This window comes from Diadema antillarum, unplaced genomic scaffold (assembly GCF_040938485.1).
Source record: "Diadema antillarum isolate AM-2024a unplaced genomic scaffold, OU_Dant_1.0 scf00000031, whole genome shotgun sequence".
Classification (NCBI taxonomy): domain Eukaryota; kingdom Metazoa; phylum Echinodermata; class Echinoidea; order Diadematoida; family Diadematidae; genus Diadema; species Diadema antillarum.
In genome coordinates, this window is record NW_027270920.1 from 113,751 (window position 1) to 126,562 (window position 12,812).

Here is a 12,812-nt window from a genome sequence, read left to right on the forward strand (position 1 = left end):
CACTCTTTGAAGCATAATACTCCTAAAACAAATTAATTTTAGCCATTGAGAGTAAAAATAAGCATATTTATATGAACCATGTGAAAAAACTCAATTTCTATTGACTTTGTACACAAAATCACATTTTTTAGCCATTTTCGGCCTCGCGTGCATGTAGAAAAAGTTATGTAACTTCAGAATTAATTCAGAAATGAAGAAATCTGACAGCCATAGAGTAACCATGATAACAAAATACCATATTAAAAGTATCAAAGAAGTGAGATGAGATTTGTACTTTACTCTCTAACCTTGATGTACATTTATATGCAAACTACAATATAACCTTCTCAGTAGAAGTCTTAGCTTGTGATGTCAGTGCCAAGCCTTACCCAAACTAAAATCCTTTTGCATCACAAAATCTGAGATATTCTAAGTCCCATCTGGGCATTTCTGAGACAGAAGACCCACGAGGGCGGTAGACCACTTGCACCCATTATTGGCCACTGCAATGCTCCGAGCTGGCCACAGCTCAGGGGCACAGAAACACACACACACTCTCTTTACAAGACAGAAACCTTCACAAGCTTAGCTTGTCCTTGAGTACGACAAGCAGTTACTAGCCTGCTCTGGCCCAGGGAATTCTTTGAGGCTATTTATCAGAAGAATGCCCCAATATGAACTGTTCCACATCTCCTGATTATACACCAGTGGCATGCTTTGTTAGTCCAGAGGTTAGCACAACAGTGACAGTGACTGCAAATGCTGAGATGTGTACTGAAGACAGACAGACACACTGTCAAGCCTCAGGGTAGTATTTTGATGAAAGTATCACTCCAGAGGAACTAGCTAACCTTTGTTGCAAATAATTGTGAAAAATTCCCATATATTATCTTGGCCAAACTCCCTTAAACAAATAAAATATCAGTCAAACAAACCGAAAAACTCACCAAATGGCATAATAGAAATATTCATCATCAAGAAAATAACATGTTAGTGACATAGCTTAGTCCAGAGGCAATGATGTTGATATACCTCAAATGAACCCCTACTGTGAGATGACATCCTTTGAGTGGAATATTAGAGGAAAAACAAAATTTGACAAATATCTTTTTCTGGTAGTGCCAAATCTTTGTGTATACTTGAACTTTGTTTATGTACATTCATATATGACATGCAGCTCATGTACATACATGTAATGTTTTTCCTGAAGGGTAGTATCTCAATATGAAACTAAGAGATCATGCAGTTGTTCTTACATTCTTATCTCTTTCTCAAACTAATAAAAGGTGAAAGTCTGTCTTAGAATTTGATCAGAGTGACTTCATACAGTACATGATAATGTAAAGTATCTGTTTATCACAAATTGGGTGAATTCGATTTTCTTCAAGAAAGTAACAAAAAAATGACAGAGACAAAAAAATCCAAAAAATTTGCATGAGGTGCTTTAAGGTTAACTTTCTTGCCACCTAATTTTCAAGTCTACTCAGCTTGACTGCATATCACACAAGCTAACATCATGCCCTTAGCTTGTGGCCACACGTGGGGGCGCTAGAGGCACTCTGGTGAAGCGAATGGCATTGTGGGTAAAGGCGTTGTAGTGTGCTTACCAGTGTTCTGTCTATGGTGTGTAGGAAGTAGGAGACCGGCTTGCCCGTCCAGGACACTGACCCTCGTAGAGGCGATAGCTCCACCACGTCCATAATGCTTCCTATATCTGTTTGATCACACCATCATTTACAGTTACGTGCAAACATTCAACGATTTGATTTACAAATCAAATGCAACAATGAACTGCATGTTATTCTTTTACTGACTTCAAATATGTGTGTTAAATCAATCCTTTACACTATAGTGATCCTGTTCCTCTAAAACAGAGAAACATGCACAAGAAGTATTTATGATGAGGAATTCAGATGATGAACAAATACGAATATTATTCAATTTAGTAATACACAAGCAGGTATAACTTGTAATCTGTGGTAACTACAACAAAAAACACTACAAAGTCTATGTGGTCACCAAAAAACTGTTGGGCACAAAAATTCCGCAGATTAAAACAACTAAAAACAAGGAGAATGAAACCAAAATATGTGGGTGGAGTGAATGCAGCAGCATTGTTAGTACACATCAATGAAGTTTGAGGAAAGCTGGAAAATTCGTTCAAAGGTTATGAACTTTTAAAGTTTCAGCGCCGTAATCACTGGAGGACAAGAGAACAACAGTTTGAGACGTCACTGCGGGTCAAGAATCTAAAGAAAATTCAAAAGAGAATACAACATATTGTAATTTTTTCTAGCATAATAAAAAAAGCAATTGACTTGCCTTTTCCAGAAATACGGGGGGGGGGGGGGGGGGGGGGGGGAGGGGAGGCTAGTCAATTGAATGTTTGCATGTAACCATAATTATTATTTTCTTTGGGGGGAGGGGAGATGGGTTATTTCACTTTTATTTTATGTAAAGAAATATATCTATTGAGATGATTTTATTTTATTCTAATTGTTTGTATTATGATAAGTATTCATGTGTGTAGATTTTAATGTTTTACTGTTTAATAATGTATGAAGGTTAATTTTGTGTTACGATGAATGTTTATGTATTTTTATCATGGGCAGGGCTCTCTGGAAGAGCAGGACCTGCTGGTCTTGATGAGACTACCCTGTGGAAATAAAACTGAAATAAAATAATGAATAATAACCCTTAACATATGTTAATATTCAAAACTTTTTAATGGATCTTCCAGTTTCTCTTAAACTTCACTGATGTGTTCCACAATATTGCTGCATTTACTCAATCCACATAATTTGGGTATCAGTCCTTATGTCTATTGCTTCTTCATCATTTTCGTCGTTGGTTATTTTCACTGCTCGTCTTCACACAAAAAGGAAGAGACTTTACATCAAATGTGCCATTACATCCCTGAAGACACACATGATCATGCACATTGCAAAGGACATGGAAAAATAAGTTGAGGTATGATGACAGGAGAACTTGCCATCTACTCCACTACAATGTGTCCATCAAATTCCCGGCAACCAAGGTTGTTATATTCTTAGATTTTAAACTGAAAATTCGTACACTTTGCCCACTAATTGCCCTTTGTTCTCATAATGAATGTAACAATGACACAACATGAGTCGTTATTGCAACTGTTTAAGTGTGCTTTTTTTTACTATATCTTCAATACTCGATTGGCAGAACAGGAAAGCATACTTCAGTTCACGTAAACGTGAGTTATAACTCACCAACTGGTGGCACAATCTTTGCTTTTTGGCACACCACTTTGCTTTCTCTCTGCAATTCAATTCAATTTAAATTTTCTTTTCACTTTTTGACAAAACATATGGCAGCTTACAATTCACTTTTTTTTTCCAAACAAAGGAGTAATTCAGATCATGCATTATGAGATGAGTGTACAATAATAGGAAAATGGTATGAGAGGAAAATATCGTAGTAAATCATCAAAGAAAATAAAATGTAATGTAGGAAAAACTTACCACTAAGATTTCGGTCTGAGATTCGGAAGTTGAGAGGGCAGAAGGCTTTGGATGATACAATCTTTGCTCCCTCCTTCATGTTGGCAAATCTTTCTTTCAGCTGCAAACAAAACAGGACATGAAGATGAGCTATGCTAACATGACCACCTCAGAAATCTTTTGGAATCTGGTTCTATGGCAGCCAAATCCGTCAATGTATCTTCATAGTTTGTTTCACTTTTCTATCTGCCCTCGGTTTTTCAAGCCCTTTCAATAGTGCTGATTTTGAAGATGGGTATTGACAATTGAAAAAGGTACCATACATGACATCAAGTTGCACTTTTATTGGAATCTTCACTGAAGTCTACGAAAGTTAAGCGGTGTAATGGCTTTAAGCGCTTTGTGAATCAAACACAAATGAGAATTTTCCATATGAAGCTGCTATCAAAGATGGAAATCTGTATCATAAAAGCAGCCTATACCCAAAAAATGAGTGCAATATTTGACACCTTACAAAAGAAGTTACTGCTTTCATCTTGGAAAATGGAAAGATATCGATTTCTCACCTGATGATCTACACGAGGGCCAAATGCAAAGTTGTTCACAAATATGACGCTGGGGGGAAATAAGCAAAGGAAACAAATGTCATCATTAAAATAAAATCAGCACAGCTTATTATAAATTTCATGACTTAGATGAGCTTAACATCAATATATACTGTATACGCTGTTATTTTCACTAGGGCTTGATTTAAACGAATTTCATGAATCACTGTTAGACCGCAAATGTAACAACACACACACACACACAAAAAAAAAAAATCTCGAACTGACATGCATAAGTGTACTTATGATAGCCTCGGTGTCAAAATCATGAAAACGACATCTCATGAAAATGTTTGTGACCTCCTCATTTGTGAAAATATCTGTACACGAAAGTAACAGCTTATACAGTTGCAACTTTGAAGATACAATATTCAAAGCATATACTTCAAAATACAAATGTATGTATTATTTATGGAGTTTGTTAAAATTCAATTTAATTGATGCTTGATGCAAAAATGCCTTGTTGCTAGCTATAACTAGCCTACTCTGATATAAAATGCCAAGGATATGTCTCGTTCTCATTCACTTCAGGTCAGCAGAGAAGACATTTAGAGAACACTGGCATATACATGCATGATGTAGTTCAATGACATAATCACTTCTGGCAAGTGAAACACACTGTTGCAACTTTTTCATATAACTGATTCCCCCCCCCAAAAAAAAAAAAAAAAAAAAAAAAGAGAAGGAAACTTCAGTAAGTTTCTGTTCATGATTTCACTCTACTGATACTTAAATGAACTTGAACATGGTGTTGGATTGTATTCTTTTTTTTTATGGGGGGGGGGGGGGGGGGGGGGAGGGATAAAAATCAATGTATTAATTTGAACAGACATGACCTAAGAATGATTACCAATCATGCTAATTGTAACATGATCAGGGATCATTCTCAGCCAGGTAGCCAGACAGAAACTCCGACTCACTTCGACGACGCAATCTTCTCCTTCATGGGGTCGGACAGGAAGTCACCGTGCTCCAACAGGTAACTGCTGAACTCTTTGCCATACCACTTCATCCAGCGCTCATATTCCCGCTGCATGTCCTGTGGAAGTCATTACGGAAGCATTCAGTTAGCAATGGAGAATATGCCTGCTTACAAGGGAAATCGATAGATTTTTAAACCACAGTCACTCAAATCCGTTGGTTGTTTATTGTTAGGTTGATGTTGGATTGCTGGTATTGTGTTTAAGTTTATACTTTTCTTCTTCAGTTGCAATCCATTGACAGTCAATGAGCGACAGAGGAGGAGAGACAGCAGGAGATGTAATAATAAAAATAACGATAATTATACTAAGAACTACTACTACTTCTACTTCTACTATATAATACCACTACTACTAGTAGTGATAACAATAACAATAATAATAATAATAATAATAATAATAATAATAATAATAATAATAATAATAATAATAATAATAATAATAATAATGATTATAATAATAATAATAATAATAATAATAATAATAATAATAATGATTATAATAATAATAATAATAATAATAATAATAATAATAATAATAATAATAATAATAACAATAATGAATAAATAGTATTTTTACAGCACTTAAAACCTGTATTTCTAAGCATTTTTATATCTGATACTAGATCCAACTGAACTCTCACATTCCTAAGATGTGCAAATCGGAATTTGGGAAAGGGTGCCATAATTTCAACGAGGAATTTCCATTCATTTTTATATCAAATCTGACTACAAAGAATTTTAGTTGTCTTGGCCAAGCAGGTAATTATATTTGGAGCACCCTGCTCTATTCATCATATTCATCTGCCAGCAATCATTGGCATCACACAAGAATTATCGACAGGGGGTGCATTCGAGCGCTCTAAAGCGAACCAAAGCGAACTGAACTAAAGCGTACCGTACCTGACCATGCCAGTTTTTGAGTGTTCGAGTGCTCTGTTGAGAAAGCGTACCTCATGAGCTATTTTTAGAAGAGGTCAAGCATTTTGTAGCAAAAGGGTCATCACCTGGCACGCTTGAACTACTTGCAGCTGTCCTGAACAAAGAGAATGATGTCTTTGCATTGTGACGTATGCGCATGATACGCGCATGCTTTACAGCGAACTTGTGGTACGCTTTTGGAGCACATCGGGAAGTGGTCCACTTTTGGCTTGGTACAGTATGGTATGGTACACTTTAGGAGTGTTCGAGCACACCTCTGGCGCGGGTACGGTACTGTAGGGTTTGCTTTAGGAGAGCACTCGAACGCACCCAGGGAGACTTGCCGATACTGATGTTAACCCATTTAAATCAATCAAATTAAATCAATCAAAGCCAAAGACAAGACTATCATGCACAACAGTCATAGACTGTTCAGACAGTGGTCTTGAGCAGACCAGCTGAGGACATCTGGGGGTTACCTTTGAATACTCCGCAGGTACATCTGCTTTCTCAATCCCATAGGCAAGCTTGCACTTTGTTGCTGCAGCCACTTGTAGAACCACATTGCCCACACCTACCATGAAAGATGGAAAGAAATGTCAGAAATATTATTGTGAGCTGGAGGGAGGGAATACAAACACATACATGTACAACACACCAACAAGACAGCAAAGAAAACACAAAAAGGAAGAAATCAAACAGACATTTCCAAAACTAGAAATGTTACTATGGCGATCAGTATGTCTCCACCATATCGCATTATTCTCCCAATTGGTACAGTACATATTGCCAATGAGAGACCACAATATACAATGTAACACGATTGGCAAATCATAATTATCCTGTAAAGTCTGTACAATTTTCAAGACTGTAGTTAGAGCCGCTGTCTAAATAAATGGAAAATGGGCAAAATTTCATCATTTAACTTGACCTTTGACATTGTGTCCCAAAACTTTCCCTACATAATCAGTATGACATGCTTCAGTCATTTCCAAGATCTGGAGAAAATAGTGTAATTTCAGCATACATTTTGTAATATTGGATAATTCTAACATTTCAAGGTGACCTTTGACCCTTGACTTTATGACCCAAAACATCCAAAGAGATTCAATGTCAGGCAATAAAGTACATTGTATGTGTACATTTTATGAAGATGCCTTGAGCCATTTTCGAGATATGGAGTAAAAAAAATAAATGAAATTCTAAGTTTCACTTGACCTTTGATCTCAGACCTTTGATCCCGTGGCCTACAACTTTCCCTAAAGACTCTTTATTTGGTAAACAATATGTTTTTTTAAATAAATTTGGGTATTGCAGAGATATAGAAGGAAGAAATGAAATTTTAGCATTTGACCTTAATCCTTAATCTCGAGCATTTGTGATCAAAAGTTGATAGGTACAGCTTCATCCACTCATACATACAAGTTTCATTTGGATAGCCCAAAGGGTTCTATAGTTACATTGTCTCCAAGACTGACTACAGACGGATGGACAACCCAAAAACGTATCGCCTCCGCTCTGGCATTTTGAAGCAGAAGCATAAAAATGCATTCATACCATGTACACTGTTAAAAGGACACACATAAATAATATAAACATACAGCAGAAAACAAAAACAAACAGAAATGGGACATGACACTATGCTTAAGGGCAGTGTTTGAAAAACTACTACCCCCCCCCACCCCCACAAGAAAAAAAAATCAGGGGTAAATAAACATAAATGAGAAATTCCTTCACTGACTCATGAAGAGAATGCAAGACAGAACATGTTGCACAACAGTTTAGGGAAATATGAAAATGGAGATGCGTCATTACGGGATGGACACGTGTAGCAGTAATATGGAATTGAAACAAACATTAGTGAGTAGTCCCTTCCTGTTCTCGGGAAACAAAACTACTTGCATTGATCACAGGTAGAACATGTTGCTATTTCCATCTTTCCCTTCCCAACTTCCCACCCACAGCAATTACGTCACTGAAAGCACATGAGAAAAGCTACTACCAGCAAAAGAAATCCCCCTTTCACTCCCTTTTTATCTTCCCACGGAGAATTCAATCCATCAATGGTTACTGACTCTTTATGACATCACAAACACCACACACAGCCCGAGGATCATGTGACACTCACCACTTCCAAGATCAATAAAGGAATCTTCCTCATTAATCTGGACGTGTTCCAACATCTGCATGACCAAGTCAAATGATGTCTCTCCATACACCTGCCAATGAAAGAGAACTTCACCTTTGTACTTCCCCATGTATTTTAAAAAGGAACTATGCAATGCAAATGCTTGTTGACTTGTGTTGATTTATAATACCCTCAGCATCATTTATGTGGCCAAATGAATGTCAGAGTATGTGACATATAATTCATAACTACTTTTTGTCTATTTCTTTTTTCAGATTACTTTGATACACACACACACAAAAAAAAAAAAAACACCAACCAAACCTTCCAAAGCAAGATTCTATGACATTGTCTGTCCATCATGGCTAAAGTACTAATTTGATTAACGGAAGACATTGGAATGCACCTTTCCCTAGACTGAGCATAACTTGCACATTTCCTTGTAATACAAATATGACTAATAGTAGACATTGCCTGAAAAATGCAAATTACAGTAATTGTATGCCCAGTCTAACAGAAGGTGCATTTCTACTGTTGTGTGTCATTTGTTAATCACATTTAACACTTAACAGTGATTGACAAATGATGTCAATGACAGAATCTTGCTTTAGACAGTTTTTTTTTTTTTTTTTTTTTTTTTTTTTAGTGGGTGTAGTAAAGTAATCTGAAGAAAATTAGTAGAAAATTTACTATGAAATATATGGTCCATACTTTGGTATTCTCTTGGCCACCTACACAATACGTGATGATCAGGGTATTATGAATCAACATTATGCATTTGCACTGCAGAGCCCCTTTAAATGAGAAAGAATATTTTTTTGGTTCCTTTCCATACTTATGCCTTCATATACAAATTGATGTACACACATATTATACAGATGATAATCATAATACACATGTCTGATCCTAAATTTGTCTATCAATACCCATTCTTGTTTTGTTTTTATTTTTGTTTTTTGCCTTATAGGCTTTCATTCTTTTTCTGTTGACTCTCCATGAATTAGCTTGTATGCTTGATCAGCATTATCATGGACATATTACACATGGACATTCATCGCTTGTTAATGAATTTATGCACTGCATGTTTCTGTGAAAAGCATGAAATAACATTTTTTAAAGGGATGGTACATAGTATTGGTGGAGATGAGAATTAGGCTTTTAACTTTTTGTGAGATACCACGAAAACACTTATAATATGTAGTACAGAGCATAACATTTTGAGAGGAATTCAAAGTTTATTTGATGAAAATCGGGTTTGGAATGACTGAAACATCCAAAAACAAAGAATAACAAAGCGATCGTAATTGGTCCGGGTCCGGGGTAATTGCCCAGGGGGGTAATTGCCCTAGACCCGTTTTTATCATCAGTACCAAGGTAAAAAGAAGTGACTACACCTTCTCATTAAAACATGATTCCCTTCATTCCAATTTTGTGGTTGTTGTAATGGACTTCTCTTTACTAGCAATTTCTGAACGATATCTTTGCTGATAACTCAAACAATATTGACTTTGGCTAAGGAATTTTTTAAATGTTAAAGTTAACAATGAGCTTGATGATTTTATAGCTATGGGATGCGACCAACCTCTGGGGAGAAAGGCTCGTAGCAGTTGAGCTTGTCGGGGTCATCGATGGCATGGGCGTATACCTGCTGCATGATGTGTTTGAGAAGGCCTGGTGAGGCCCTCTTGGTGATGGTTGAGGTGCACGTTGTTCCCTTCCACTGGTGGACATCAAAAGGGGGCGGAATGTGCAGGTTTTCATTACTCTGGTCTATTACATAACATGTATACACTACTGGGAATTTGATGTTTTGCCTTTTGAATATGATGTGAAAGAAGGACTTTAAAGCCAGGCAAAAAAAAAAAAAAAGGACCATTACTCATCATGGATGATGAGCGTAGAAGGAAGCGCTTTGTGACATTTCACTTATCACCAACTCAATACAGTTGTACAAATATTCAAGATCTGTCTTGATGGGCGGCACTAGCTGGGGATTTCCCCTTCAATACATGACACATAAGCAATCAAATAGTCATAATGCATGGTTCAATTTTGTTATTACATTAGGATCTGCCATCATGGAGAAGAGTACACATGGACTTGAGTCACATATTGGCTTAAAACTCTATGATTTGGAATAGCAGACACGTTTAACTCTTTATGTGCCACGTTCGCACAGCCGACTCAGTTGACGGCGTGCCAACATTGCATATTCTGCTCAAATGCACAAACCCACCCAAACTGATTGATAAATCGCCAAATGTCACAGTAAAATGAAAGCGTTTCTCGCGATTCCATTCCTGTCACATGTACATGTAGCTTGCACTTTATGTTCCGATTGATTATCAAGTGGTGTTCCCTTCTGGATTTGCGAGTAAATTCTTCAGTTTCTGTCACTGTTTTGTGTAAAAAAGTCACGCCTCTACAATGAAATCTAGCTACTGGTCATTTTGACAGAAAAACAATTATTGATTTGTCAGACAATTTAAAGCAAAGCAAAGCTTGGCATTTGTTTTTTTCTGCAACATTGGTCATTACAGCTACATGTCCAATGTAACAAAAATCTCTAACAGTTACATAGATTTTGGGGAAAAAAAAAGAATGCTTTCTCAAAGCATGAGTATGTTGATGCCTCAGAATAATGTGGCACACAGGGGGTTTTCACCACGGTACAAAAGAGTTGCAGTGACTGTAATAGGCTTTTAAAATAAGCATCATACCCCTTTTCAAACAGTAGAAAAATTTCTCTTGGAATCATGATTAGGATCTGTATTAGAAGAACCGTGACTGTGCTAATTATATTTCTTGGTTTTAAAGCAAATTATTGCAAACACGATTCTAGAATCTTGATTGCAAAGGGAGGTCTTGAGGTATTTCCAATCTTGATTTGCTTTATTCGAGTTGCGCACTTCTCGTCTGAAAGGCATCATCTCCAAAACATGACAGAGGAGGAGGCAGAGCTTAGCTCAACACTACATTTACTTTTTATGCTCCGCAGATATCGCCAAATGCATTCTGCCTGCACAGACTACACATACCTAGTGCATGCCATGAGAGTTTGATTGACAGATTAGGATGCTCCTCCTCACCAAAATTGAAATGAAGATAACAAGCACGATTCCTAAATATGATTGCGAAATAATTTTTTTTTTCAGCATCTGAGAGAGTTCTATGTTTTTGCATTTGAGTATCTAAGAAGTCTGTAACTTAAAGGACAAGTCCACCTTCATATAAGGACTGAGAGAATGCAGCAATATGAGTAGAACACAACAGTGAAAGTTTGAGGAAAATCGGACAATCCGTTCAAAAGTTATGAATTTTTTAAGTATCTGCGCAGTCACTGCAGGATGAGAAGACTACTACAGTGTATGATGTCACCAGGCGTACAACGATTATACTGGTATAAGGAAAATAAAAAGAGATTTTCACAAAACTTCGCTCTTTGAATAAAGTGCACATTTCTTTGACCTGTTTAATACTGATGCATGTTAAGGGTAATATTATTGCCCCTGTCTTCAGAAAGAGAGAAGTCAAGTGTTCATTTGTTATGCCAGAAAAATGGAAATATGCTGAATTTTCTATATTCTTTCTTAATTGTTGTACACATGTGACATCACAGGCAATAGTAGTCTTTTTATCCAGCTGAGACTGAGCAGAAACTTCAAAAATTCATAACTTTTGAACGGATTGTCCGATTTTCCTCAAACTCTCACTGATGTGTTCTACTTATATTGCTGCATTCACTCAACCCACACGTCTATGAAGGTGGACTTGTCCTTTAAAACATGATCACAATCACAATTCAGAATGATCATCACAAGAGAGATTTTTTTTTCCTACTGTCTGAAAGAGCTCATAGACTTTCATGAACATTTAAAAGTAGAACACAATGAGATTACGTACCAACTGTCTGATGGCATCGATGGCTCGATTGTACTTCTCACACAGGGTGTACATGCTTTCAAAGCTGAAAGGAACAATCAAAGCAAACTGTGGTGTCAAACGCGGCACAGTGTTTTAATAGTTCTAGAAAATTTTACACTTTGTGAACCAGGAGGAAGGTGAACCTGGCCAAATGATGAAGTGCCTGATGCAAACTAGATTAAAACTGAAATCATCTTATTGGTACTTTGTATTAAAGGCTATTACATCAATTCTTCATCAGTCTCACATGGTCTTTGGTACTGAAAAAAGAATCTGTCACCCCACATTCTAGCTTTAGGTAAACCAAAAATCCTTACTAGATTTGCTTTGCCCCCTAGATTTCCTTTTATCTTGTACAGGCAAACCCTGTTATGGAATATGGATACAATAATTTTTCTTTTCCAGTATGAGAGGATTTTACCAGTAAAACTGTCTTTATTTCTATCATTTACTTTGTCTGGTACAACAAAATTTTGTCATATTTAAAAAAAAAAAAATTGGCGGTCCAGACTATCTTGTTACAGTGTATATCCGATCAAGGTTCACTTGCTCATCTTTGGAATAATGTCTCCATTTCCCCCAGAACTCAAAACAGTCCCAACAAGAGTTCAACAAACATTCGTATGTGATAATACATATCTTATGATCATGTGATGCAGCCATACACTGTATCTCTTTCATTTTCATTTCAAAACACAGGGAAGACAATTGAATTTTGAAGAAAAAAAAAACAGAAATCAGAATTTCTGCCGATTTTGATAGAGAAATCCATGTAGCAAAAATGTGTACAGCCTTGAGAAAAA

At 36.6% G+C, this 12,812-nt stretch overlaps 1 protein-coding gene across 1 annotated transcript in view; it reads right to left on the minus strand.

Annotated features, from left to right (window-relative positions):
- The window catches only part of LOC139741397 (uncharacterized), a 48,871-nt gene that overhangs the window by 21,808 nt on the left and 14,251 nt on the right, over positions 1 to 12,812 (minus strand). The window contains exons 4-11 of the mRNA XM_071651981.1: positions 11,989 to 12,052; positions 9,668 to 9,805; positions 8,086 to 8,176; positions 6,437 to 6,531; positions 4,978 to 5,096; positions 4,019 to 4,067; positions 3,474 to 3,573; positions 1,587 to 1,693 (exon numbers count right to left, since the gene is read on the minus strand). Of these exons, the coding sequence (XP_071508082.1) occupies positions 1,587 to 1,693; positions 3,474 to 3,573; positions 4,019 to 4,067; positions 4,978 to 5,096; positions 6,437 to 6,531; positions 8,086 to 8,176; positions 9,668 to 9,805; positions 11,989 to 12,052 (763 nt within the window). The remainder of the gene's footprint in view (positions 1 to 1,586; positions 1,694 to 3,473; positions 3,574 to 4,018; positions 4,068 to 4,977; positions 5,097 to 6,436; positions 6,532 to 8,085; positions 8,177 to 9,667; positions 9,806 to 11,988; positions 12,053 to 12,812) is intronic.